This window comes from Paralichthys olivaceus, chromosome 23 (genome assembly GCF_024713975.1).
Source record: "Paralichthys olivaceus isolate ysfri-2021 chromosome 23, ASM2471397v2, whole genome shotgun sequence".
In the NCBI taxonomy this organism is placed as follows: Eukaryota; Metazoa; Chordata; class Actinopteri; order Pleuronectiformes; family Paralichthyidae; genus Paralichthys; species Paralichthys olivaceus.
In genome coordinates, this window is record NC_091115.1 from 11,576,306 (window position 1) to 11,602,977 (window position 26,672).

General features: G+C 40.6%; 1 protein-coding gene across 3 annotated transcripts in view; it reads right to left on the minus strand.

Moving 5' to 3' along the window:
- The window catches only part of tbc1d22a (TBC1 domain family, member 22a), a 162,199-nt gene that overhangs the window by 33,220 nt on the left and 102,307 nt on the right, over nucleotides 1-26,672 (minus strand). For all 3 annotated transcript variants that reach the window (XM_069519792.1, XM_020092387.2, XM_069519793.1), the window contains 3 exons: nucleotides 24,775-24,881; nucleotides 12,681-12,756; nucleotides 1,795-1,922 (listed from right to left, as the gene is read on the minus strand). In XM_069519792.1, coding sequence (XP_069375893.1) covers nucleotides 1,795-1,922; nucleotides 12,681-12,756; nucleotides 24,775-24,881 — 311 coding nt within the window. The remainder of the gene's footprint in view (nucleotides 1-1,794; nucleotides 1,923-12,680; nucleotides 12,757-24,774; nucleotides 24,882-26,672) is intronic.

Genomic DNA, 26,672 nt, shown 5'->3' on the forward strand with positions numbered 1-26,672 from the left:
ACGTCCTTATCAAGCTCTCTGCAACTCTAGATATTTTCCTCTCTGCTGCCAGCTGCCTGTGATTCAGTCACAACTACACAGAAAAGAGAGCACAAGAGTTTGTAGTAATGATTTAGCATCAGTCCTGTAATCGACTGAGGTTCAACAGCTATCCGTATTTATAATGGATAACGGACCAGGAGGTTGGTTTATGGAAACATACTGCTGCTGTCGGGTCAATCAAAGTGTTTTTCCTGGGAGAAATAGCCTTCCCTGGCTCCCCATACACTGATGCCCACATGCGTCATATGAGTGGTACGACAATTAGACCGGAGGACTCGGAGGCTTGTTTTTCCAGGTTCGGGAGCATTGCACTGTGGCTGACCCAGCAGTTTTATGTCACTGAGAAGAAAAGAGTTTTTACAGGCTGGGACAAGTCGGATTAGAAAGATTAACAATATAACAGATCTATAGAAGCGCAGACTGTTCAAAATTGTAGCCGGACCAATGTATCAGTTATTCAGTAAGATCAGCCAACAGGCATATCAACATCAGCATTTATTTTTTGTATTATTTTTCAGAATGAAAAATGTATATCAATAGTTATTGTTTATATAAAGTTTATAATGACAAAGTATAATGATTTATAATTGTATTTTGAAAAGATTCAAGTACTTGATTGTCATTGTGCAGGAACTGCAAGAACTAAGAAATTGTCATCCTCAAATCTAATTGTTTCTGTTAAAATGATTTACATAAATGATTTATACATATTAAGCAATGATTAATAAGAAATAATTAGATACAAATAGAAGGGGAAAAAATAGAGAATAAAGTTTCAGCCAATTGGACATTTTTTTTAGATTAATCAGGCTCTATTATAAATATGGGAAGTTTTCTTTTTACATGAATAGTTGGCCTGGTTTGACTTCAGCAAGTGATTTGAAAGATTCAAAGTTTCTTCAAAAGCTTTAAAACCCACCTGGTGATGTGAGAACAGCTGCAGACACTGTTGTTGAGATGACAGCAGGAAGGAAACATTCTACATATGTTTGTGCAACCACCTGGCACAGCTGAGTGTGCCACCAATGGAGATGTTTATTTTAAACCCTACCTGAGCCCTAACAGCTCTTCCACTCTCCGCTCTCCTCATCAAATCACACGCTTTGACGTGATCACATGTTTTACACCCTCAACCTCAGTGTCAACTGGAAAATCCATTATATGTACTCAGCTCATGGCCTGGACTACCCACACATGTCCCGGCATATAAACACACCTCGTTGAATCAATAGCAGACATTAGGCGTTATTGACAACACCAACCGAGGTTAACAATCTGGCATAACCGTAGGTGCCGCCTATTAATCTATGTGTAAATGTGAAAGTGCAGCGGAATGAACAGGTCTAGATGTGTTTGAATGGGATTAAGATCCTGCTAATTTACACATCTAGGTCAACACAGTAATAGGCTTTACTTTGACACTTTCTCTCGTTGTCTCTGTCTCTCTTTGTCTCTCTCTCTCTCTCTGTCTGTGTCTCTCTTTGTCTCTCTCTCTCCTTCAACCGTAAATCTCCAGAAATGTTGTTTCATTCACATTTATCAAACTTTTACTTCTTTATTAAACTTTTTTCCATCCCCTGTAGTCTTCCTATATATGAAAAGAGCACTATTGTACTCCATATGTGTTAGCAACGAATCAAGTAGCAACTGTGATCTGTGTGTTCTGCCTGAGCAGGCCACAAGCAGAGCCAGATAGAAATTCACAAATGACAAACGGCAAAATATCTGTGGTTTTGCTGTGTGTGTGTGTACCTGGTAGGTGTCCCACAGTCTGATGGTGCAGCGCAGTGGCAGCTCCCTCATCAGGAGGTTGTTCATCCAGCGGAAGGCAAACTGCAGGTACTCCACCTCGTACTGCTGCATGTGGCGGTGCACAGACTCTGAAAATGAATAAATAAATAATAATAATCACAACACTCGTAAATTAAGATTTTGCTTCTTGAACATGTTTTTAAAGGTAAAAGTAGATTTGAGAATGTCTGCAAGGCAAGAAAACATCGTTTAAGCTCTTGCTATAATAACAGTGACCATAAGAAGTGTGTAAATTGAACATTTCAATAGAATGCTCGTCTCTGTTAGCAACTGCTGCAGTCGCACACACACACATAATAGAGAAAATTGTCTGGGAAAAGCTACACACACATTTAGGAAGTGAACAGGCAGTGCATTCACTGTTGGATAAAGCTTTAAAGCAATTGTGTGTCAGCCCACTGAGGAATGGCGGGTAGGTCAATGGCATCCAGAGGTGATGACAGGAGGCACATTCTGTATATGTCAGGTATTTTGTGGGTTTTTATCATTTCTTTGCTTCCAACAGGAGCTGATTACAACAGTTGTTTTAATTTGTGACATGTCATAAAAGATCAATTAGTACAAAACCCCCTGTTGCTTTTGGTAAAATTATGACTTGGAAAGTAGGATTAGTGGAAGCCAATACAAAACACATTTATGTCTGTGATTTTTCGTCTTAGTGAGTCGCACAAACCTACTGTGATTTTAGCACATTGATTGATCCTTCATGTCAAACACACACTTTGTATTTTAAAATAAACTTCTTCAGCGTTTTACCATGAGGCTTTCTACATTTCCTACTCAGCCTCATTTGCTCTGTTTGCAATTTGAGCTGTGAAACAAAACAAACAATTACTAATCTGAAATATTATAATGCACTTTTGTTTTGTTTATCATTCAGTCATGATTAGGTAGAGAATGGCTTATAAAAAAGTCTCAAATATTAACTATATTATCAGCTGGATATCCAAGTTTTCAGTAAATGTTAATTAAACAGTTCCAAAACAAAAGCAGTACAGTAGCGGGTAAGGGTAAAATTCCCGACAGTATATTGCTTTTTTCATTCCTAACACAGAAGAAGACAAAGTTCTGAAGCACAAGAACAAGAGGGAGAAGAAGAACAGGGAAATATTAAGCTTGTTTCCTGCGGGATGTAACAAACGCTTGACGGTCATCTTTTGGCTCACTAGCATGTTATACAGTCTTCTTCTACCGACAATCTGTTTTTAAGTTTTAAAAAAACTGTTCTGTGCATTGGGATTATTAAGGTTGGATGTTTTTACAGTGCTGAGGAGAATTCTACCATTTATGACGAACCAGCTACAGTCAGTGCTGCTAGACCTTCCCCAAAGGTTCCTCAGCCTTTAGAAAATACAACCCCTGAGTAGGGACTTTTTGGAGGATTGAACTGCCTGGAATTTAATATGGACCCTGGTCCCAGAGGAAAGGCAAGTAGGGGTGCTGAGTTCCTCAGAAAGTCTCTGTTCCCTGGAGAAATTTCCTGATTTGAATGCACCTCATGGAGGTCTGCGACACAGGAGACTATACTATCATCAGGCTTTGGCTTCACAGACAAATACAGTAGAATCAATTTAACGCTGGTTTTGATCTTGTCATGGCATTTGATGACAATAAGAAAAGTACCGAATATAAACAGCCTTATTCTTCGAAGTGCGTATGATGGATATTCTATGCATATTACTGTAATTCATCTTCTGTTTTCAACATATCAGGAAACAGCTGAATAGAACATCAATCAAACTTAAAGCATGCGATGAGATGTCCACGTCTGTCCCCACATAACCATAAAATATTTTCTGTTTTCAAAAATCAGTTTGGACCATAGTCTGCATCAGGAGTTCTTAAATCAACCCTTAGAAAGTAAAAGGGGTAAAATAACAGCTTCATTTTGATGGGACACAAACTTATAATAGGGAGAGAGCACTGCACTCAGTAACTCTGATGTACCTTGCTGGAATAAGAACTAATTTATGGCATATGCACATCATTGCAGAGCCAACAAAGAAACCAAAGAAGAAATTCTCAGAAGAAACGAAGATGAGCAAAGGAGACAGTGACAGAGTAAGAAACCAAACAGGAGTGAACCTCAGAGCACATTTCGAGAGCTAAGAGAGGTCAAAAGAAGCAGAAAAGATGCCAACCTGGTGTTGTTGTTACCGGACAAGTCCTAACTTTCCCTTGTTTACTATATCTTGTGCTGCTTGCCTGACGTTGGGCTGTGTAAGTAAAGTTGTGGAAGCAAGGTTAACCTGATGACATCATCCTCGGACATCGATAACTGTGTTGGCTACTTGCTAGCTGTGTAAGCTTATATGCTAATATAGCATATACCATAGTGAATGTGCATACGATTAGTGCCAGACACCAAAAACTGGAGGAGCATGAAAGTGTAACTTAATTCAGGACATGTTTTTAAGACACAAAATTACAAATGCTACGACAACTCAGCTTCATTCCGCAACTGAAATTTACTACAGTGAATTATGCACCCCGCCTGAAAGGGAAGCCCGAGTATACCTGAGAGCAAATCTCGCTTTAATTAAACTTATCTGGAGTCAAAGAGCAGCGTCGATGTCAATGTCATAGCGTGGCAGGTTGGCGTGAAGAAAAGTCGAGGCAGAAATGTCAGCTGAAAACTTGCAGATGGGGCTCTGACACTGAGAAGGGCTGCCTTTGTTCCTTTCCCTGCTCTTGATAAATGTTTGTTTTATGCTTCTTTACATGACAAAAGATTTAAATATACCACTCAGTATTCAGCGACTCCACAGCGAGTTCACAGTCATCAAAACCCATGGCATTCATCCTCTCTCTCTCTCTCTCTCTCACACACACACACACACAAATCATAATAGAGCTTTAATTATAGAGCTGTCAGAGAATCAATGAGAAAAGCCAGGGAGAAACTACAGCATCCTCTTCTCTTCCACTCTGTTGTCTGACAAGCACACACACCAGGCTACAGCTTTAAAAAAAGCTTTAATCAGTGAAACACTTTGCAAGGTATTTCTAGCCAAAAACATAGACATTATTACTTTCCAAAACACTTGAATGACACGTGTCTTATCAAGCACACATGTTATGACGTTTACGGCATATGAGCAGAGTGCGAAGTAAACACAAAGCCATTATTTCACACTCCTATCTGCAGTGTAATTATCACATCCTGCTGTAAAATCATAAACAAGACGAGCTCATTAACAGCATATGCAGCATGGCGACAGATCTTAGCTAACCGCCAAACAGAGACGTGGAGAGAGAGCAGAGCAACTTTAGACAATGTAAAATTACACATTAGAGACTTCATTAATGTAGAGAGATGCATGATGGGAGAGGAGAGGAAAATAGAAGAAGATGGAGAGGACATGGAGAGAAGAGGAGAGGTATGAGAGGGAGAGGAGATGACAGGAAAAGAGGGGAGAGATTTTTTAAAAGCAAAACAAAAAAACAACAGAAACAAAAACAAACTGCACTGCCGAAAGAGACTTTGCAACCGCGGGGCTGCAGTCCAGCTGGCATAGCGCTCGGCATGCTGGGTAGTGTAGTGATGCAGGCTGAGGGAGGTTGAGGATGACACCTCTCATAAACACTGATTGACCGATGAGTCTTGTCTTCCTCCCTACTGCTGGTTGAAGTTTAGGATGGAGGCCATGGCATGCTCTCTGCAGCAGCCTGAACCCTGTGGCTAGTGAAGTGCTGGCAGACAGCGGGAGGTCAGAGGTCGTACAGTGACTAGTGAGCATTTCCCAGGATTCTGCTGATGAGGCCAATTCTGCCTGACTTCCTGCTCTCCTTGGTGTAAAATGTAATTACAGATACACTCCTCTTACTCTGCTCTGGCTTTCAATTTTCCTCCTACCGTCTTTTTTGAGGGGAGGGTTTCATTTGTGTAAGCCACTTTTCCATGAAGGAAAAATACACAAGACACACATTAAACATTAAATATGACTTGTTAAAAGTGTTTGTTAGAATTCCTGCTGAGCTTGTCAGTCTTGGTGTTACTACATTCAAACAAGACTTGGTTTATGGCCTGACTTTGTGTGGTCAATGCCAAATTGAAGATTCGTTCCTTTTTACTTATATCGGCATGAAATTGGTGTCCTGGTCAAAGCTCGTGAAATCCCTCTGCACTGCAGTGAGTCTGTCCTGCTGGTCTGCTGACAACATTATCAAATGTTGTTAGCTCTGGTGTCAAGTGTCTGCACAGATCTGCATATCTGGCCCAGGAAAGTGCGGACCTAAAGAGGAAATCATCAGTGTTTTGCTGAGGTGAAAGTATCGTAAGGACCCAGAGAAACGAGTCGCACGCCCAGCCAACATTACTCTATTTGTGCCGAATCCTTTAGAAAAAGGACAGCCAATGCTCAGCCAGCCTGCCAACCCACCAGTGGTGTATCTCTCTCTCCATCTCCCTGTTTATCTGACAGAGTGATTATTCCTCAAGGTCACATCACAATCATTACTGATTAGACTGAGGGTGACTGCAGCAATTGTGGGGGAGTTTATAATTCACTGCGATACTCTCTATCATAGTATTTACAGATGGAAGAAGAGTCTCTGCTTCCTCCTGTTGCACAAAAATTAAGCCTCAATATCACAGATACGGGTGCAGCCATCTTGCCTTTTTGATGTCATTTAGAGCCTGAGTCAGTCTCAGCTGTCAATCATGATGTTTCATCTCATTTTTATAGCATCAAGTAAGCACTTAAAACCAAACTAAGAAGAACATTTAACACGTGGGCATACATCAGTGTGACTAGAACTACATACAATTAAAAACATTTATTCTACGTATATTTACACTTTTCGTTTGGCTCAGGTCCCAAACTGGAACCTATACTGCAGTCAGCCACCATGCACGCTTTGGCTTCACTTTTATTAGCTGTCATGCCATCCATCTTTACATACTATCCATGACGTGAACCTGTACAGTACAGTATGTAAAAGTATAAATTCAAAAAGACAAAATTAAGTAATCCTGCTAAAACACAATATGCAAAAACTAAGGGGAAAAAACTACACAAACCAAATGCTGTGGTCACTTAAAAAAACTGTTGCTGTAAAAACGCAAATTATCATGATTATTTTTCCCCAAACCCCAAAAAACAAATTGCAGCATTTCATTACGCAACATAGTGTCAGAATCCAGCAACCAGCATTTTAACATGAGTCAGGCTGCACAGAACACTCTGCCAGTGCGATGTCCTCTAATTTGCATAAATAAATTCACCTTTGGGCAATTTGCATGTTGATGAACTTGTTCTAATGCACTTGCATGCGACAAATACACAGAAAGAGATAAGGGAGGGATAAAGAGATCAGAGAAACATTAAAAGCGTGCCGACAAAGTGGCTTGTCTTTTGAGGAGGTACACGTACTGGCGTCAAACACGGCTAATGGGAGTTAGCGTCACTTATTACAAGTAGGATTAATTACAGAGGAGGGTTGGGGGTCTGAGGGAGGGGCGCGCATAGGGAGAAACAAAGAGCTTTCAAAGTAAAAACCTTCCAACGATGTCACCCGCTGTTTTCAACTAAGCGAAACAAATTACAGAAAAACATCTTTGATTATCAACATTTTTAACTAATGTGTTTTTTTTTTCTTTTTGGTCGACTTATTTCTACTTCAAACGTTGCTCATGCCAAGGGAATGAAATCGCAGAAAACAAATTAAAATGGAATTTTCAAAGAACACAAAACACGTGCTCTTTCTAATGGGCAAAGATGTTTGATCGAGCACTAAGTCACCACCTCAGTGGTAACACACAAGTGAGGAGTGAGGCATTTTCTTGTTGTTTCAGGATGTAAACTGGCAACATGGTGGATATTAAACCCAATCCTTAAAACACTGAAAATGATTGCTTTCTTAAGACTTAAATATTTATCCAATTTTACCTTTGTCAGGCAACTCAGCTGCCTTTGACACAGGCTATCAGTCCATTTTGAAAGTATGTTAAAGGGTGATCTTAACCGTGCTTTGGTTGGTGCATTGATGCATGTCTAAATGTGAAGGGAAATACACAGTTTAACATCGCTGAAGATTCAGATTTGGTCTAAATATACATTGGAATTTGCATGTGTATAATAGAGCCCAACGGACATGCAAATAACAATATTAGGCAGTGAAAAAATACCAGTACCGATATATTAACTGATTCCCAAATGAATCCTTCTGAAAATCTAAAACTGTTAAGTTCTCAATTTAAGCATCTCTTGTTTCTGCCTTGAAGGAAAACAAAAGACACAACTTGGCAATGAATGGACATATATATATATATATATATAACTGTCTACAAGTAACTGAATGAATAAGGGATGAATCATGAACGTATGAAAATGAGGTTGGAATCAAAGAGAGGAAGGAATTCGATTTTTGAATGAACAAAATGAACAGTTTCTTAGTTCGGCAAAAATGGCATGAAGTGTGCTATTTAGAATTACGAGAGACGATGGAACGCAGTAAATTAATCATTTCTCTCAAGACTGTAAGTAATAATTCAGAGCTCTATCTGACATCAATTACTATCATAGACAGCAGGAGTGAAGTTTTCTGACTTTCACAGCTGAATCATTTTTGTTGGATTCCAGGAGGGTCAGTTGTTTGTGGTCTACTGGTGTCTCTACTTCCCCAGAGATAGATAAAGGACCAATCATCAGTGCATTGTAGTGTCTACGCTCATGGACACTCATATCTAACTCAGATGCCCCAGACAGAGAGACACCAACTTCAACTCTATTGCGTATTACACCAGTGGAAAGACATAAGGACACAATGTGGTTTAGGAATGGATATTTAGACTTAACTATGCAAAAGGATGCAAACACCTGCATGTAACAGTGACCGTTTGTATATTGTTCCACCTTCTGGTCTCCTTGATGCATCAAGTCTACATTAAAGTCTTCTGCATAAAACATCAGCTGCTGCCTGAGTTCTCCTTTCACCAGCTTCCAGATAACATCCATAACAAGAGTCAGCAAGATGGATCTTGCGAATTTGAGGCTAACGTTGGTTCTTTGCAAACAGTTCTGAATTGTTATGATGCAGCTTCATTTGGATATTTGCTTTTGCAACGGTTGGATCAGATAAACTCGCTGAATAATCTTTTTTTTTTCATCAATGTGACAAATAAAATGTGTAAATACAATCAAGCAAGGCTTCCTGAAGAACCAAAAATGGAGCTAAGTAAGGTTGATATTGTGTTCAGCTCCAAACTGAGCTTTGTTTCCATAAAAGATTAAAAAGGGAAAGAGCTTGGTGTAGAGGAAAAGAAAAAAGCACAAACCCTCAGGCAAAATGAACTCGGCAAACAATGAGAAAAACAAAACAAAAAGTAGATACCATAGTGTGGTATGTCTTACAGCCATACACATCACATATTAAAAAACTATAATTACGGACATACGCTCTCTTTATATAAGGGCTTTAACTATGGTACCTATTGTCTCTGTGTGGCAGTAGATATATGTTAACATGGCATTAAATGTACGTCTTGGTCATTTTATATTGAAGATAACGTGGGGCTGACAATGACTTTCATCAAAAACATTTTCTGAAAAATAGTACCTGATAGCTGAATCACACTTAAATTAGAGGAAAATGAGTAGGAGATCACTCTGTAATGTTTCTGGAAATTACTGCAGAAATCTATTGAATTGCTTATTCTTTTTTGTGTTAGAAGAAGAGTTGGGATTACGAGCATAATTTAATTTAGATTATTTTCGTTTGTTTAATTTAATCTTTGGTTTGGATCAATGTATTTCATCTTGTCTGTCTGGTGAAATTCACAGCCAAGTAAAGCTCAAATGTTCTAATGTGTTAGTGTCCTGCCGTAAATTTCAATGTCAGGTGATAATATCAGTATCTCCAGGTTGGAGGATGGTAGTACCTCCCCTGGCCTGTATGTTAAATCCTGGCTCTTGTGTTGTGGGAGGTGGGAAGGTCTTTTGGAAAATGAATGCAACCCACTATGTCCATTAGTGGAGTCTAAAAAGTGAATTCAGAGACAGAGGGAGGCTGCAATTCAACCTTTGGAGTCTGAAAATAAAGAGCCCTAACTACAGTTTCCTCACCATCCCTCTCTGTGATTTTACACTTTATGTGCTGTATGTGTTCCTCTATAACTGACAGGCACATAGAAGGAGAGACATGCAGTCATTTTAAAGACACTGTGTGAAGGTGACAGAGAAAGTGGTGCGAGACAGACACATCAGCAATGTCCTGTCCCTGCTGACCCTGTGCTGCAAACACTAATGCAATGAAACACTGAGCTGAGGTCAAAAACATCAGACTGCCTCTTTCCCACCATCCTCTTCTATCCTCCCACTGTCTTAACACATACCCCATCTACTACTAATGTTCCAATATAATATACCCGGCCAGCGTAATGGCTGAAAATGAATATCAAAGCCTCAGAGCAAGAGCTAATCAATTTTCTTGTGCCTTTTATGGAAGGTTGCTAGCTCTCTATAATAGAGGTCCTCAATTCACAGAGAGTTTTGTTTAAAATACTGAAAATAATGAGCTGCAGAATTAACTACTATAAATCCTGGCAATGTAATGGATTGGTGAACTCAAAGGAAACATACATCTTTAACAAACACAGAGATACACTAAAGAACTTCATTAAAAATCTGATTTTGCAACTTGTGATTTTAGGGTTATTTGTAAATCCAGAGTCCAAACATCTCCCTGTTGTGCACAGACATGGACCTGACCCTTTGTCAAAATAACCACCATCTGATAAGTGCTGATGGGTAATTTTAAAAAAAGATGAGAGGCCACTGTTCCCCAAAACAGATGCTATGTCGACAGCTGGGCGAAAAACAATCCTGCAACACGAGATAAAAGCTATCTGTGATCTCATTAGAGGTGGTAATGTCAAGCTACCGAGGTAGAAAATGGCTCTGCCCCAACTCTGATGACAGGGCACTTATGGAGTAAGATACAGTAAGAATGCTGAGTCATTTGTTATGGCTTTGCTGGGGCGTGCTAGAGCTCAGATGGTGGAAGGACTTAACTTTGTAATTTCTTTCCTTTCTACAACACAAAAAAGATACACGGACACTTAATTGGACCCAGACTTGCACTTCAGTGCACGCAATCTTCTCACTAAAGTGACAACTTACACACAATATAACAGGATGAGTTTCTTTTCATACGGAGACAGCGACACTCATACACACATGCTCTTTCCATAGGCACGTTTCTAGTGAGTCACAAATGCAAACAGACAGGCCTGCATATACACACACACACACACACACTATCTTTCTCTGATATTCTCACTCACACACATACACACACTCTGGCTATCCATTTGAATGCAGTGAGTGTATCCTCCCCTGCCTCTGGCTGACAGAGCAGCTGACAGGATCGTCGAACAGCACCAAGGTTAGTCCAGAACATGACCACTGCACAGGGGCGTGCTTTGATAAAAACCTGCACAAAGCATCATGGTCCACAAGCGTCTTCAGTGACAGCTTGGATCTCTAAAAGCAATCCAGGTCGTATTTACAAATGCAATTGTAACTAAATGGGAATTAGACAATCAGAAAATCAGTGTCGGTCATTAACACCAAGCTACGAGTGAATGTGAAATGTCACCAGGCGCTAGCGTGCGAGTTCACTCTGTGTGCATACATTAACTTCCAGGGAACAGCGGGTCATTGATTTGCGCTAATAATCACCGGCACGTACACAATTCCTTGACAGCCGTGTGGAATTTAAATTAGCGAGACACGATCAGGGTGTCATGTCACTGCAAGCCGACAAAAACCTCGGAAAGAATCAAGGCGTGAAATGTCTCTTCCTGGTGTGTATGTTGCAGAGAAAGTGCATGTGTTAAATAAACTGTAACTCAATGTGAGGAGAGAAATCCTCATTAATTTTTGAAGTGACTTCTTTTTTACTGAGGTGCTTCTGTCGCTGGGCAGAAGATACTTCACAAAGAACTTTAAGACATTTATGCAAGACAATCACAGCTACCGTTCTCCTCCCTGTGACATGCTTAGATTTAGAAGCTAAACACGGTTGTGCTTAAGCACTTCAGTAAAGAGAAAGACGTAAAGAGATCACAGCAGGCCTCATACTTGAAATGGTTGTATACACAGTATGCACAAGTTGACATTCACCTCTTCTGGCTTCATATTGCTCATATAAGAAACCATTCCTTACTAATATACTATGTTATTTTTTAAATCTCCATTCAAGAGCTTGGTCTTTCAGTTTGAGAGCTGAACTTCCACTTTAAACCCTGCACTCGCACTCAACTAGCCCCAACACGACAATTTCCCTTAATAACTTGACACCTTCGATTGGAATTTTAGCTTCTTGCTGAGAAAATCTAAGGACAGACAAAAAGTCCAAGAGCAGATGTTTCATGCATGCACAGAGGCATCGTGAGCTCGAAAAAGAGCGGGAACTGGAGCGCAGGAAATTTGTCCAGGTGACAAAATATCTGGGTTGAGGGCCAGTACAGGGTTTTTGCATTAAAGCTTTAAAAATCTGAACAGGACCACACCCTTGAATAAAGCAAAAACTACCAAAATATACACAAGACCCTATACAGAAATGGACATTGAGAAAATGCTGCTCAAACAGCAACATTTTCTTCAGTGTTCCTGCATTTTCTACAAAAATTTCTAAGAAAAAGCATTTGTTTAATAAAGTTAACCATCATCGTGTCGATTGCACAACACAAAACTGCAGAGTTGTGACAGATAAGAGGGAAATAGATGGATGGTACGTGAAAGAAGAGAAAAGGACATCAAGCTAAAGTGGCAGAGCTGTGAGTATTTTGTGGATGGATGGAGGGAAGGGAGATGACTCACCATCGATCCTGCTGACCAGCTCCTCCAGGGCCTTGACTTTCCTCTGGATCCCTGGTTGGGCAAATGTGTAGTTGTCCTGAGGAGAAAAAAACAGAAGGAGTCAATGCGGACGTACCCTCCATCTAAATCAATGGTCTGTCATACAGTGTGTATGCTGAGTATCACAGTGAATGAATTAATGTGTGAAATAGGCTTCAAACATGATCTAGGTATAATTACAAGGAAGAATAACGAGCACAGAGGTGGGACAAGTTAACATATAATGAAGCAGATATTCAATGAAATTATTATTAGTTATATAGTTTATTGTTTTTTAGACAAGCTGTGAATTGGATATCTTTCAGAAAACCAACACATTTTATTTCACCTTGACATTTTGCAGCTATTTTGGCCGAGGAGTCACCGTATCAAAGCACGCACTTGAAAGGGTTATACATTTCAGTTTCATTTCGAGGATTCATCGTTAGAAAAAAGCGCAATAGCGATTGCAAATCTGAAGTGTTTACCAGGCCTCATTTCACATCTCACACAAAAAGCCTGAGCCATCTTAAAAAGAAAAAAAAGAAGTAAACAGAGAAAAGAGGCCATCTCACCAATACGTGTGGCCTTTAAGACAAAGTGGGCTGCCTGTGAATGTGCTGCTAAAAAAATAACAGGTGAGCTGTGAATAAATCCTGGCCTTGTAGTTTGAAAAAAGGCCAGCAGGTTAGCAAAATGTGAACCTGAGATGAAAGGAGAGATGCAGGGAGATGGACAACAGGCCTGGAAATGGTTGCCTTCAGTCGTTACTCTGATAAGATGTGTCACCTTTCTGCTATGAGATCTCATTTGTGACACCTCACAATTAAAATTTGTTCATTTCTGTGCAAGTAATCACATCAAATAAATATTGACCTTCTTATAGTCCTGGTAATCCTGGGAGAGAAAATATGCAACACGTTTATATTTGAAAAAATAAATAAAACCTTTGGTCAGGAAGTGAAACTGTTAAAAGCTTCTCAGACAAATGAGAGCAAGTTGCGTGAAATATTACAATGATATACTATATAATGTGTGCTGTATATAAATGCAAGCATATATCTCTTCTGTGTTTTAGAAAACCATACAATTTAAATTAAGATGTATGATATGATACTGTATCTTAAGATGATTTACAAATCAATTTTGATCTTTTTTAGGATAATGAACAGTGTGGACACTGTCGGTTAGTTGAACTTGCAGAATATGATACATGTGAGACTATACATAAGCATTTTGTGTGTGTATAACCAAACACACACACACGAAGATTGAGTTTCCTTGAGGGGTCATTTCGGTGTGGCTGGAGAACAGCTGATGTGGCAAACTAACCAACAGATGGGGAGAGGGAGGGAGAGAGGAGGAGAGAAAATGAGGAGACAGAGAGGAGAAAGAAGGAAAGAGAGAGGGAAGGGGAGAGGGAGAGAGAGAGTAAAAGAGAGAGTCATTTAGCAATAAACAGTTGTCCTTCAGGCTCAGCAGAACCAAGGTATGTGTGTCCTCCTGAGTCCATCAGCAAAGAAACTGCATTCTCACCTGCCTTTTCATTTCCTCAGAGCAAAACATCTTTCCATCCCTCCATCGTCCCAAAATGCAACTTAACCTCTTCTTCCCATTTCCTCTCATTCACCCAAGTTTGTCCCTTGGTCACCATTGTCTTTACATGTCCTCTTTGAATTCCCTCTCAGTGTTTTCATTACCTGAGATACTTGAACTTCACTTAATATTTTTGCTTATTTTTTCATTATTATATTGTTGTGTTCCGCTCATAGCTTCTTTGTCTCTCTGGTTCTCTCTCTTTCTACCAGTCCAGTGTTAATGTGGTTTTGTAATTAGTGAGTGTGAGGGCCAGAACAAGTAATTACATTAGCATTATTGAAGCTGCTGGCTTTAATCAACTGCTCTTCCTTTCCTTCTCTCTGTGTAACCCATTTCAGGCAGATTGTTAAAGGCTGGAATGTTGAGCCTTTATTCCATCTCAAAGTTTTTTAATAAAAGGCACAAACACAGATTCTTGAGGGTTTGACTACTTCTGCTGCCTTCATGCCGACACAGGAGGTTGTCAATTTCTAAAATGATTGCTCATACAGAAAACAGGAGGGGCTGAATGAATCGAGCCACATGCAGATCTACTAGGAAGATAGACTTTAGCAATTTAAGAAACTGTATCAGGACAAATTTGGGTGCGTTCAGCCCTGACCACTTCTGATGACATCACTCAGGACAAATGTTAATATCAGGTTCCTCTTGTTCATATAATTTATTTATTCAACTTGTAATTACCTTGCTCCACATTACTAGTGATAAAATTCTGCAACGAGATCAGTCTTTATCACAGTCACTCATATTTCTATTCGACCATAAGCTACTGAGCAACTTTCTGCTTTTAGTTAAATAAAGTGAAGAAGACACTTTTCTTTCTGCTCTAGTTATTTAATCGCGAGCAAATGCATTAAAAAAATAGCGATGAATTTTAGGGTCAAGAGGTTTTCAAACCTCCTCTGTGTGTGTACTTTTAGGAGCTTAATTTCTTTTCTTGCCCTTTTCCTTCCTGTTCCTCTATTTTTGCTGCATTCCTCACATATTCTCTTTTAAACCTGGCTCAGCTTCTTCTTCATCCGACTTCCTTACAAATCTCTCTAGTTTCTCCTGTTATCAATTCCTACCTCTTCCCCTCTCAACCCCCAGTTCTCCATTTCATTGTCTATTTTCATCAGTCTGGTGGCGCTAATGAGGCTAGATTTGACTAAGTGTTTTGAACGTGCTATAATGCCTCCTGTGCTTTGTTGTTCTCCCTGGCGTTTCATCGTGTTGTGTACTGTACTGCATTTTATTTTGTGACTGATGTTTGAATTGTTAGATGTCTGTGGTGAGGTATAAGGCACAATAGCAATTGTTGTTGCTTTATTTTCTTTGTCTGCATTCACATTCATCCCACTACTCAATATTTTCTCTTTTACCATTTTCTCAACTGCCTCTCCTCTTATTTCCTCATCCTCTCTGCTAGTCTTCTCCCCAATCCCCCTCCCTTTCTTTTTTTCACCCTCTCACCTCCTTTATTCATAATTTTTTGTCCCATTTTCTATTTTCTGGCTTTTTATGCCCGTTCCTCTTCCACTCACTTCCTCTCTTTGTCAAATCCAATATGTCGGATCTTTGATCAGCTGAGGCAACAGGAGGAAATCAACTCTCACTCCATTATTCATACATTCTCCCTCTTCTCCCACCATCTGTCCATCCACCGCATCTGACCCAGCAACTAAGTGGAACTGCCCAGGCTTCACCCACATGAATGAAAATGGCCACACAGCGCACAAACATGAAGTTTGCTTTTCTTTTTCTCAAGCAGGTGTCAACAGTCTCTCGTTCTCTCCTTCTTTGTTCTCCCCTTTCTCCCCTCTTCTCTCTCAGTCAGCTGAATCAATAGCTCCTCTTCACCTCTCACTCCATTCTATTAGAGACAACAAAGGCTCCATGCTGCACTAAGATTGCCTTCTATTGAGGCACTGGATGTCTATCAACGAGTTGAACAGAAGCAACACAACAACGCTGCAAGGTTATGTGCATGTGTGAAAGATAGAGAGACAGAGAGACATAAGGACAGGGGAAAAGAGAGAGAGAGATGACAGGCTGAGATAAAGGTAGACAATAATGGACAGAGTGCTGTAGAGGAATAATGAAGGACGGGGCAATGATCTGTCAGTTTCAGGCATGGTTGTGAGTGTCTGAGGGAGAAAGAGAGAAAGCAGAAAGTGATTATATGAGCGAGATGACAGGTTGTGATAAGGTGTAGACAAAGGTGTAGAAAATTACAGTTGTTCAGGAGGTACAGGAAGATTGGCCAGATTTCTTTCTGTTGCTCTGAGTTAGTGGGAACATCTCTGGCCTGTAGCTTGAGGGCAGTAAACTTTAATAAATACAGGCAGCAGGAAAAGGGAGGAAGTTCATAGGATCCAGATACAACAGCATGATTTGTCCAACTAATGTGTCTCGAGCCATGTGACGCTATAATTGCAGTATTTTAAGCACGTTATGTCAGCATGCTAGCATGTTAACATTTACAAGTTAAAACAATAGACTGTATATCAAGATAGATGACATGACAGCTCCCCTGGTGGCTGGCAGTCAAGATGGCAGCATTTAGCTTCAGTTTTGTACAAAGCAAGGGAAAGGAGACATGTCGTCCATCTTTAGAAACAGTCTACTATTGAAATGTAACACAGGCTGGATTGAATGCTTTTAGTTTTTCGAAAATTTGGGCACTTTTGAGAAATTACATTAAAAAAAAGCTTCTGCCATCACAAACGTTTATCTCACTAACCACAACTGTTAACCACCAGTTAAGTATTCAGTTCATCACAGAATTGTTGAGATCCAGCAACCACCAGGTCAAATAAATCGATCACCCACTGTGCTGATAGTTGATGATGGATGGTAGCTGGTTCTGTGAATATACACTATATGTATGTTATTCCTACATCTGGCAGACAAACAGAAGGAGCTAGAAACGCTCATTCTAAGGCGAAAGACAAACTGTGAGAGAAAAAGATTTGAAGAACAGATGTAAAAGACTGATTAGAAACTACATCGGCTGGGGAAAAAATATCTGCTTTCTTTGGTTGCATAATTCAAGTTTCTGAAATTCCTAAACCCAATTACAGGAACTATGTTTCTCATAAATGTGACATTTAAGACATCAGGTCACTGCTAAAAGCAGAGTGTAACCAGGCTGCTCTTAACTTTACTCTATACCTTGTGAACAATTAAAACAGCAGAGAACGCACGACCAGACACAACTTTAAATGTCCGGATTATTTAGAAGTGCAAAGAAAAAAGCATTTCATCAATCACAAGGAAAAGCACGCAGTTAGGTAATAAGTACTTTGAGACTACCTCAGTCTGTGAATTGTGCTATAAAAAGAAACCTGCTTGGACTCATCTGATCCCTAACATGATCAACACTGTTTGTCTCTGTGTTAACAAGGTTTTCATCCAGCGCAACTTATTACATAGATGTCTCCAGGGTATCACACACTCCTAAAGTAGAGAACCGGCTGCAGATAATATAAAATACACATTATTTATCTCTCCATCATTCCTGCGCCTGCTTTTTTTTTGGGCCTTAACTTTTATCCACAGCAGTTTTGTCACTTGAATCTCCACTGACCTGCACGCAAGTTACCCTAGCTGACACAATTCCACTTACTCTGTAAAAGAAAGAGAAACGATGAGAGGAAGAACTATGTTTGCCTGACATAGAGGAAGGAAGGTGTGTTCAAGTCTAAGTTGTTGTCGAACAGTGGATACATTTAGAGGCACACTAATGAGGCTTGGAAGACAGACAATACAAACACACATACAAACATGCTGTCAAGCATCACACTTATGCAGACACACCAGCTGGCAGATCATTCCTCCTGTCTGTGTGTGTTTGTTTGTGTGTGTGTGTGTGTGTGTGTGTGTGTGTGTGTGTGTGTGTGTGTGTGTGTGTGCGTGTGCGTGTGTGCGTGTGTGCGTGTGTGTAGGTGGTGGATTGAGTGACAGCCCAAGGTGACGGTAGGGAACCCTTGGGGAACCCAGCACAGGACATGGCGTCTGCTTTGGTCTGGCTACCGTCTGCTAGACGTCGGTCGGCGGACCCCTGTTTCCACTCAAGGGAGACCCCATCTCTTGCTAGCACAGTGGAAACAGATGGCTTCCTTGACAGTGAGCAGACACACTTCAATTGGCTTGTGCTCCAAGGGAGGGGCCGGAAGCAGCTCAGACGTTGTGCAGCAAGAAAGAGCTGTTGACCATTTAATCTTTCTGTGATTTCCATCACATAAATCATGTCTATTTGTGTTGTTGATGACTGCTCTGACCAGTAGCACTGGAAAACTGGCAAAAATGTCATTTTTTCCATCACAGCCAACTCGAGCCTGTCAGGACACATCCTCACTTGAGTACAGATTTTGAAATGATATTCAGCTTCAGTCACATTGGCACGGCTATGGACTTGCTTTTCACACCTCACATGCCTGCGATTTGGGAAAACATCAGGCTCGGGTTGGGTTCGGACACAAAAAACAGAACATGTCGGGTTCGGGTCAGGCTTGGTAAGTTTTCTCTCTGGTTCAGTCAGGTTTGGATAGAGAATTGTGGCCCAAGCCGCATTCTAAAGCTGTTCAGAGTGGAGGCTGTTAAATAACTGTGACTACTGCTGAGTCATTTGACCCAGGATACCCTGGGTACAGACTGTACCCTTTCACACTGAAGAAAAATGCCAGATGTTAGTGTGTTTTTTTTCCAGTGTGGAAGATGCTTCACATTTAGAATCTGTTTCAATACTAAAGTACTGAAAGTACTGAAAACCTGCCAGATAATTATCTTGGCAGCTCATCTGTTAAAAGCTTTCCAGCCAAAATGTTGTTGTAAACTGAATGAATTGAAGAATCTTTCAAGTTCTCCAGTCTTGAGCTATAAACAAGCGTAACTTTGGAGTGAAAGAAACAGCTGTTGGATAACAATCAAGTATCATGCCACAGACTATTACATTAAACCATAACATATGACCTGAAGAGGAGTCTGACACAGTTTCATGTTGGACCCCACATTTATCAAAACTACCATCGAAATATGCTAAGTTCAGATCCCTGGGTGAAATGATATTCCACAAAGTTAGGTCCTGGCACTGGAAAAATACATTTAAGAGCCCCTGCTGCAAAAGACATATCTGCAGAATTAGCATAAAAGGCAGGTTTTCATCTGCTGGCTTTAAAACTGAGAGCCCTTGGGGTGCGCTGGAAGAATAATGGACTTTTTTAACTTTCTGACTTAATTTCCCACACATGGCATGGGAGGCAGGTGAGACACATGGCTCGCTGGCTGTGCGTGGTGAGCACATAGCAGCTACATAGCGAGTGCACCGGTTGTTGTCAAACCGTCTGCTGTGTAAAAGACCTACACTGTAAAAAAAAAAAAAAAAAAAGGGCCTGAGCTTAAATTATTAAGGCTTTGACTGACTGTTTTTACTGCAGATGTTAATAATATATTATGGTTTGGGAGAAACAGGACATGTTTAAATCAACAAGATAATATTTGGCAGAGATGACAAATCCACAAAAATCATTGAAACGGCAGATATGGACCCATTTGAACAAGTTACACAAGTCATGTTAGCCACAGGCACTGTCAAATTTTGCACGGTACAAGACTAATCGGCAGCCGGAGAGACTGAGGTAACACTGGGGTCAACTTTACAGAGCTGTGTCTTAAACGGGTAAATGTGCCAATTTGTGGACGCTCCATTTGCCCTTTTTTGGCTGTTAATTATATGTTTAGCTGTCATTCAAATTCAAATTCCTGCCTCAGTTTAGCAGTAGGGTCACGCTTAAAAGCACTTGGATGTGTTGCACGAGCAGCTAATCATGGACAGTAATAAACACTAGCCTATTTGAACATGACTAACATGGCCCCCCTCCTCGATTAGTGGCTAAGGTAGTTCAGTCATGTTTTTTTTTAAATCATGTCTGGACCAGATGTGGCTACCGAAGCCAGCCTGATGTGTAAATAGGCAGTGGAGAGATGTGTGCTGTTACGTTGTTGATTCTGCTGTTAACTAGAATAACCACACTGTGATTGTAGGCCTTCCCCTAGCAGTGCAGGTTCAGTCTACATATTGTTTTTTTTCCAGACTCGAGGTCACTTATCTTCGACCTTTGACCACTGAAATTTAATCCATTAAGCTTCAAGTCCAAACTTTTAAGAAATTCATTAAAGGTGGACTTAAACAGGCCAAAAACAGATTTTGTGTGGTCACACTCACCATGGCCTTTTATCACCAAATTCTAACAAGTTCATTTGTTGAGTTAAAGTAACACTTTGTGTAAAATTTGAAGAAATTCCCTCAAAGCGTTCTTGTAATATCGTGTCTCTGGCCACTGGCTGTCACCCGCGTGGCATAACAATACATATACTGCACGCACAGACCAGCACTCATACATTTACTACTGCCTTAAGGCTTGTTCATTTACTCCTGAAACTGTCACTCACTGTCGGCTAAAGCTGCGGCTTTAATTTCCATAAATAATAAATAACAAAAAATGTTGCACTAACAGTCCCCTACCATTAAAGAGGGCATCCAAGGACTATTCCCTTCATTTGAGAGCTTTTTAAATATGTAGACGAACAAGTCAAGTTGTCTGAAACAAAAAAGTTCATTCTGATAAGTCATTCTAATATTGTCCACATAGACATTAGCGCTGTCTGGCTCTTTCTAACGCACATTTTATCCCAGCCTGCTCCTATGGAGACGGGGGCTGCAGTGTTGCTGATTTAAGCAGCTGCTCATTAGAGAAGCTAGAAGTGAATTGACAGCAAAAATAGCCTGTTCCGTTTTAGGTGGGAAAAATGGTGGTGAAACACCAAAAACTGAGCTAATGACCAATTTACTGTATTAAAAAAATCTAAAAGAAAAAACTTTCCAAAAGTATATCCACTTTACACCAGGTAATTATATCAAACTACAAGAACAGCACAGTAGTTGTGGTTTATGGATGGATGACAAAGAGTAAGTCTGTCTTTTCTCAACCGTGGTACATGAGTGGTTTTCAAAACTCCCATTTGAGTTTGTTTCCGCACTGTGATGCAATTAAATATTTTACATCCACTTGTTTGAGACAAGTGGTCACCAGTGTGGCACCATTATCAGAGGAAATGCTGGATATATATATGGTGCTTAAAAAAGGTGGTGAGCAAATTGAACTGCTCGGACAGAATCTTCCTCTCTCTACCCTGCCGGACCCTCATCTTCAGGCCCTCGGTTAAGTGCAACTGTGTGCAGTGTATATGAGAGGGTTTGAGAGGCGATCAGAGCAAAGATCACCAGCAAATAACTGAGCTGAGTCACTCAGCCTCTGTCAGATTGTTTAGAAAGCAATTGGGGGTGGAAACATGTGCATCCCTGGTGCATTGCACATAATTAGTTTGAGGCCAAGGTCACAAACAAGCAAGCATGGGAATAAACATACGTACACAAACAAAAGCACACACAAAGACACACTATTCTCGGCTCATCTCTCAACTCGGCTGTCTTCCTGTCTTGCTCTCTGAGGGGCAACAAGGCACAGCATCTATTAATTTCTTAAATTAATGGCCAACCAATTGATAGTTATTTATTGATGCTCACATCTTAATGCACAACACATGCCACATATAATTAATTACTTTCAGTGTAGGGCGAGGCGATCCTAAGTATATTTTAATACGCTGACGTGCACAGATGATGATATACCTAATTCAATTTTTTCTCACCAAAACGTCACTTTACCACTGAGATTGAGGATGTTTCTTTTACCCCTAATTTCCATACAACAATAAACATATTGCCCAATCAATACATTTAAAGACTAACTGCTGTGGCCAATCTCCTAAGTGTTATTTTAGATTAGGGTCATTGACCTGACTGCAAAAACTTGGCACATGCTTTTTAAACTGTGCCAGAAAATGATTAGAGTATAGCTGTACTAAAAACATGGTCAGAGTACATAAATCTTACATAATATGAGTGAGTCAAAAATGTCAAACATGTTGATGTCTTATAATGAAAAATAAAGTGCATAAGCAAGTCTCTTCTATTGCTCTTTTTCTGCTTTAATCCAGTGTTCGGTTATAGTAATAAATCTTATAATAAAGGTACAATTGAGGATGTAATGCAGCAGTGGTACTGTTCAGAGCAAATCCACTGCTAGTCCAGACAGACACGTTTAAAATTGACAGATGGCTCAACCATGACCGCTGAGAGCGAGGTCGTTTATGAAAAAGGGTTTGGGAAGAAATGATGAAACAAAATGAAGTTTGGTGCTGCCGTCTGCGTTCAATTATCTGGTCTCCAGACACTCTGCCCTGCTTCAGAATATGCAAGACAATCATATTCCTTAAACCCACAAAGAAAAGCTCTTTCATACATAACGCTTACACCCTTAGAAAGCTCTTGCAAGAATGTCAGACCACCCAAACACTGTAGCATTAAACCCTGTGCATACAATTAATTATCTGTAGTGGTATTTCATGCTGACACACAATATAGCAAGCAACAACACAACCTATATTGTACCTGTGCATTAAAAACTCTCATCAGTGGCAAAGCACAGCTGTTTGGCAAAGAAGGTCCAAAATATTGTTTATTAAATTTCACCTTCACAGACAATGAAACTTAGCTTAAATGTATATCAGATTTCCCCATCATCCCACGGCATGGCTCTTGATGAAGAAAACAGGCACATTACGGAGAGTAATATTTAAAAATGTAATATTTACACTTACCCTCACACAAATAACATAAAGGATATCTGATGTAGTGTTTTATGCAGCACATTGATGCCATCAACCCCTGCTTGCCCCTATGTCACACTATCTCTGTCTCAAACACTTTGACAATAGACCCGTCTGTCCCAGGTTTCAGGAGCATCAGGAGAAATCCAGCTACATCGGTGGGCCAGTAACATTCTCAGCAGACAGGTAGAACGTGGCGATATTTCAGTCCCCTTAAGTAGCTGCAGTGTGAGCACTTCTCTTTTTCACGCTGCTTTCCAGCGTAACATCATTCCATTACATCAAGTCTTCCTGTCAGCTTGGTGAAGATGTTTGTGACATGTACAGGCAGCTGTGGATCCGCACCCACGCTGAGTCTGAGAGATTAACTTTATACCATTTAGTCTGTCTTTTGTTTGATATCTAATATTGGCAAGAACATTTTTTGGCACAATTCTGAACCATCAGTATCGCTGGCACACATTCACTTTGAGGGATAACTAGGCGTGGTTATTATAGTTCATGAATGTTGCCGTTACAGTGAACGTCCATCCAGACCCTCTTCAAAATGTCAGACTGAAAATAAAGCATTGCAAGTATTGAATATTTGCATTGAACAGCCAAATCTGATTAATCCGATAACATTTTTAGTCGAGTTCAGCCCAAATAAATGCACAGCATGCACCCAAGCATGCAAACAAGCACCTGGGTGTGTGGCCTTGCCAGTGCAGATGACTTTGATTGAAGAAACACAGTGGATTGCCCTGCAGGTGTTACCCTGCATTCAAACTGTAAGCAACAGGATCCACAAAGTCACTTGAAGTCATGTGTGTCTCTTTTCAGCTGAGTGCAGAGGAACCTTGAGTTAAGTGTGTGTCTTATATTTCCACAATCGCAAGACACTCTCTTTTAAGGCCCACCACAGGTTGATCAGACCTGGGTATGTGCCCTTGATTTAAACATTGGTTCCTCTAGTGGAAACGCAGCGAGGGAAATAGAAAATAAGTTGGCCACCAGACATTTGTATGACAGGTCCTTGTACATATAACAGCTAATGCTTTGATTTATGAAGAAACCATTAATGTAGTTGACCATTAATCTAAGCAAAAACAAGTGTAATGGGCCAAATAGTGAATCACATGAGTTCCTGTATAGTGCTGCTAATACCACTGAGAATTTACACCCCAGAGTGCAGCTTTAAAAAGCTTCTGCTCTTTGGTTCCTTTGTGTTATCGAACATGTCTCAATGGGAAACAAGAACATAAAGGCAAACCCCTCTATTGGTAATGGGAAAAGAGTTCTTTTTCTAAGCCGGTTTACCCGCATTGAAAAAACCTGCAAACAACCACAAATGTTGGTGTAAAAGTGGTACATGAGAGAAGAAAATGTAATAGTTTTGGATTATTTTCTGTCTTTCACTTAACAAATTAATGGCTGCAGCTCTAGCCTCCTGTAACAACCTCATACTGCAAAAAGATTTGTTGCTAGGAGTTTGTTCTGGGGATTGTCGCCATTGGCTGCTTCATTTCTGTGAAAGCACCTTCAAAAGGAACATTTATGTCTGTTGAGTCTGGATTAGAAAAACCTTAATTTGTGCAGGACGTCAAGTGAAAAAAGTGAGTAAAGGAAATGCACAGGAAAAACAGTGGGAGGACAGACTACACAAAAAAGGGAGTCAGCAGGAGACTAAGCATCTACTGCAAGTTTTAAGTATAAAAGTGTATGTGTGCATATTGATCAAAGTTAATTTGCAGACAGCCAATTTCTCATGTACACTCATGCTTACCTGGATGCCGTCCAGTAGTTTGCTCATGCACCAGAAGCTGTCAGCCTCAATGTTCCTCAGAGCCTCTTCCTGGAGACTGGACACATCAAAGTTTTCCACTTCCTCCTCTAGGAGAAGAGAGAGAGGAGAACAGAGATGGTAAAAAATGAGAAGCACAGGAGACAGACTATGAGAAACTGCAAGACAAGTGTAAGAAAAAGGGAGAGGAAAAAGTAAAAAAAAAAAGGGTAAAAGGAGAGAGAGAGAGAGAGAGAGAGAGAGAGAGAGAGAGAGAGAGAGAGAGAGAGAGAGACACTTCAAGCCATACTGGCACAGCAGGGGCTCCATCACAAGCCCACTATTTAGACAGGAGAACAAGGAAGTCAGCGGTGTTTAGGTGAGGACAAATTCAATGGGGAGTGTGGGCAGGAAACAGTTAAGGGAGGATTATGAAAGAGATGCATAGAAAGGAATGAAACCACTGAAAGGTTGAAGCACAGGAATGAAAGTGATAGAAGGAGTGTAGCGGCATGTGGGAAGAAAATAAATGGCAGTTATAATAGAGCAGGTGAATTATTATCCTCTTTTAAAAAGAGTGTTCTTTCATGGCTGCTTCAAACATCGAGAAAACGTTACAAGGTCTCAGCAGAGGCTACATTCTCCCAGTCGAGCGGCCAGTTGGTTGGTTGATATGCTAAAGACGTATCAGACGTTTCCTAAAAACACACTGCAGACTGCACAGAGGAAACAATCTCCAAGCAGTGAGCACACCGAGTCCCCAGTCATCTCCAGCGGGCGACTTCAGCGACGGGTGTCATCAGATGTCATTAATGGCAGCAGTGTGTGACTGACTGCAGGGGTTTTGACGGGCTTCTGACAAGCCACTGACAGCCAGTGGAGAGGAGATGGGACGAGACTGATAAACAATGATCTAGAGAGAGAAAGAAAAAAAGAGAGATGGAGAGGAAGAGAGAAAGAGAAGCCAGATAGAAACAGAGGAAAAGAAAGTGCACTGCACGTGTGTGTACTTTTTTTGTTTAGGCGTCCACAATAAACAGCAATAAGGATAGCTGCGTATGTGTGTGTGGTCTCATAAGCAAACATTCAGTGTTGCGTTTGTATGTATGCATTTGTGTGAGTTTGTGCAATTCTAATACACGCTCACACGCACACAATCCGGCGCTGCTCAGTATCCTTGGCAACCCCAGCAGAATGTTGTCAAAGTTGTAATGAGCATGCTCAGTCCGAGGCTAAGTGTCTGCTTGTGTGCGTGAGTGTGTATGCGCACTCTCATCGTTGTCTTATCTCGCTTGAAGTCAGGTGAGAGTGGGCAGCAACAGAGGGGCTACAGTTCCTTCATTTCGGTGACACCTTCCGCACTATCACACCCGCGACTGAACAAGGTGTCCAGACGCACAAAAATCTAATTTTGTTCACAAAGCCACCAGATGTTTAATACCAGATATGGAAGTGGTCAGGGGCTGCATTGTGATTACACATCAGTGTGGTTCATTCTAACCACAAGCAGTGCAGAAAAGGAAAATGTAATAAAGCTGCAGGCTACACATAACAGCCATTACTAGTGCAAATGTACAGCGATATAATCTAATGAAATCCAATTCTTGGAATGAGATCGAGTCTGCAGTAAGAAGTGAAAACATATTCTGTGAGGAAGCAGAGGAAGAGGTCAGCCACCAAAAATTTAAGTGCGGGACAGCTGATAGGATGAAAACTCACAGTATCTCTCATCCTTGACCTCAGCTACAATTGACTGGAGTAATTGTAGTGTTGGAGCAGCTGTTATAACAGTGCAGAAACAAAAGATGCCACCATCTGACCAATTTGAAGCCAGTATTTAATTTGATATCTCCCTTATAGTGTTGCAGGAGACAATGACAGTACCTGAATGCAGGCGTCTC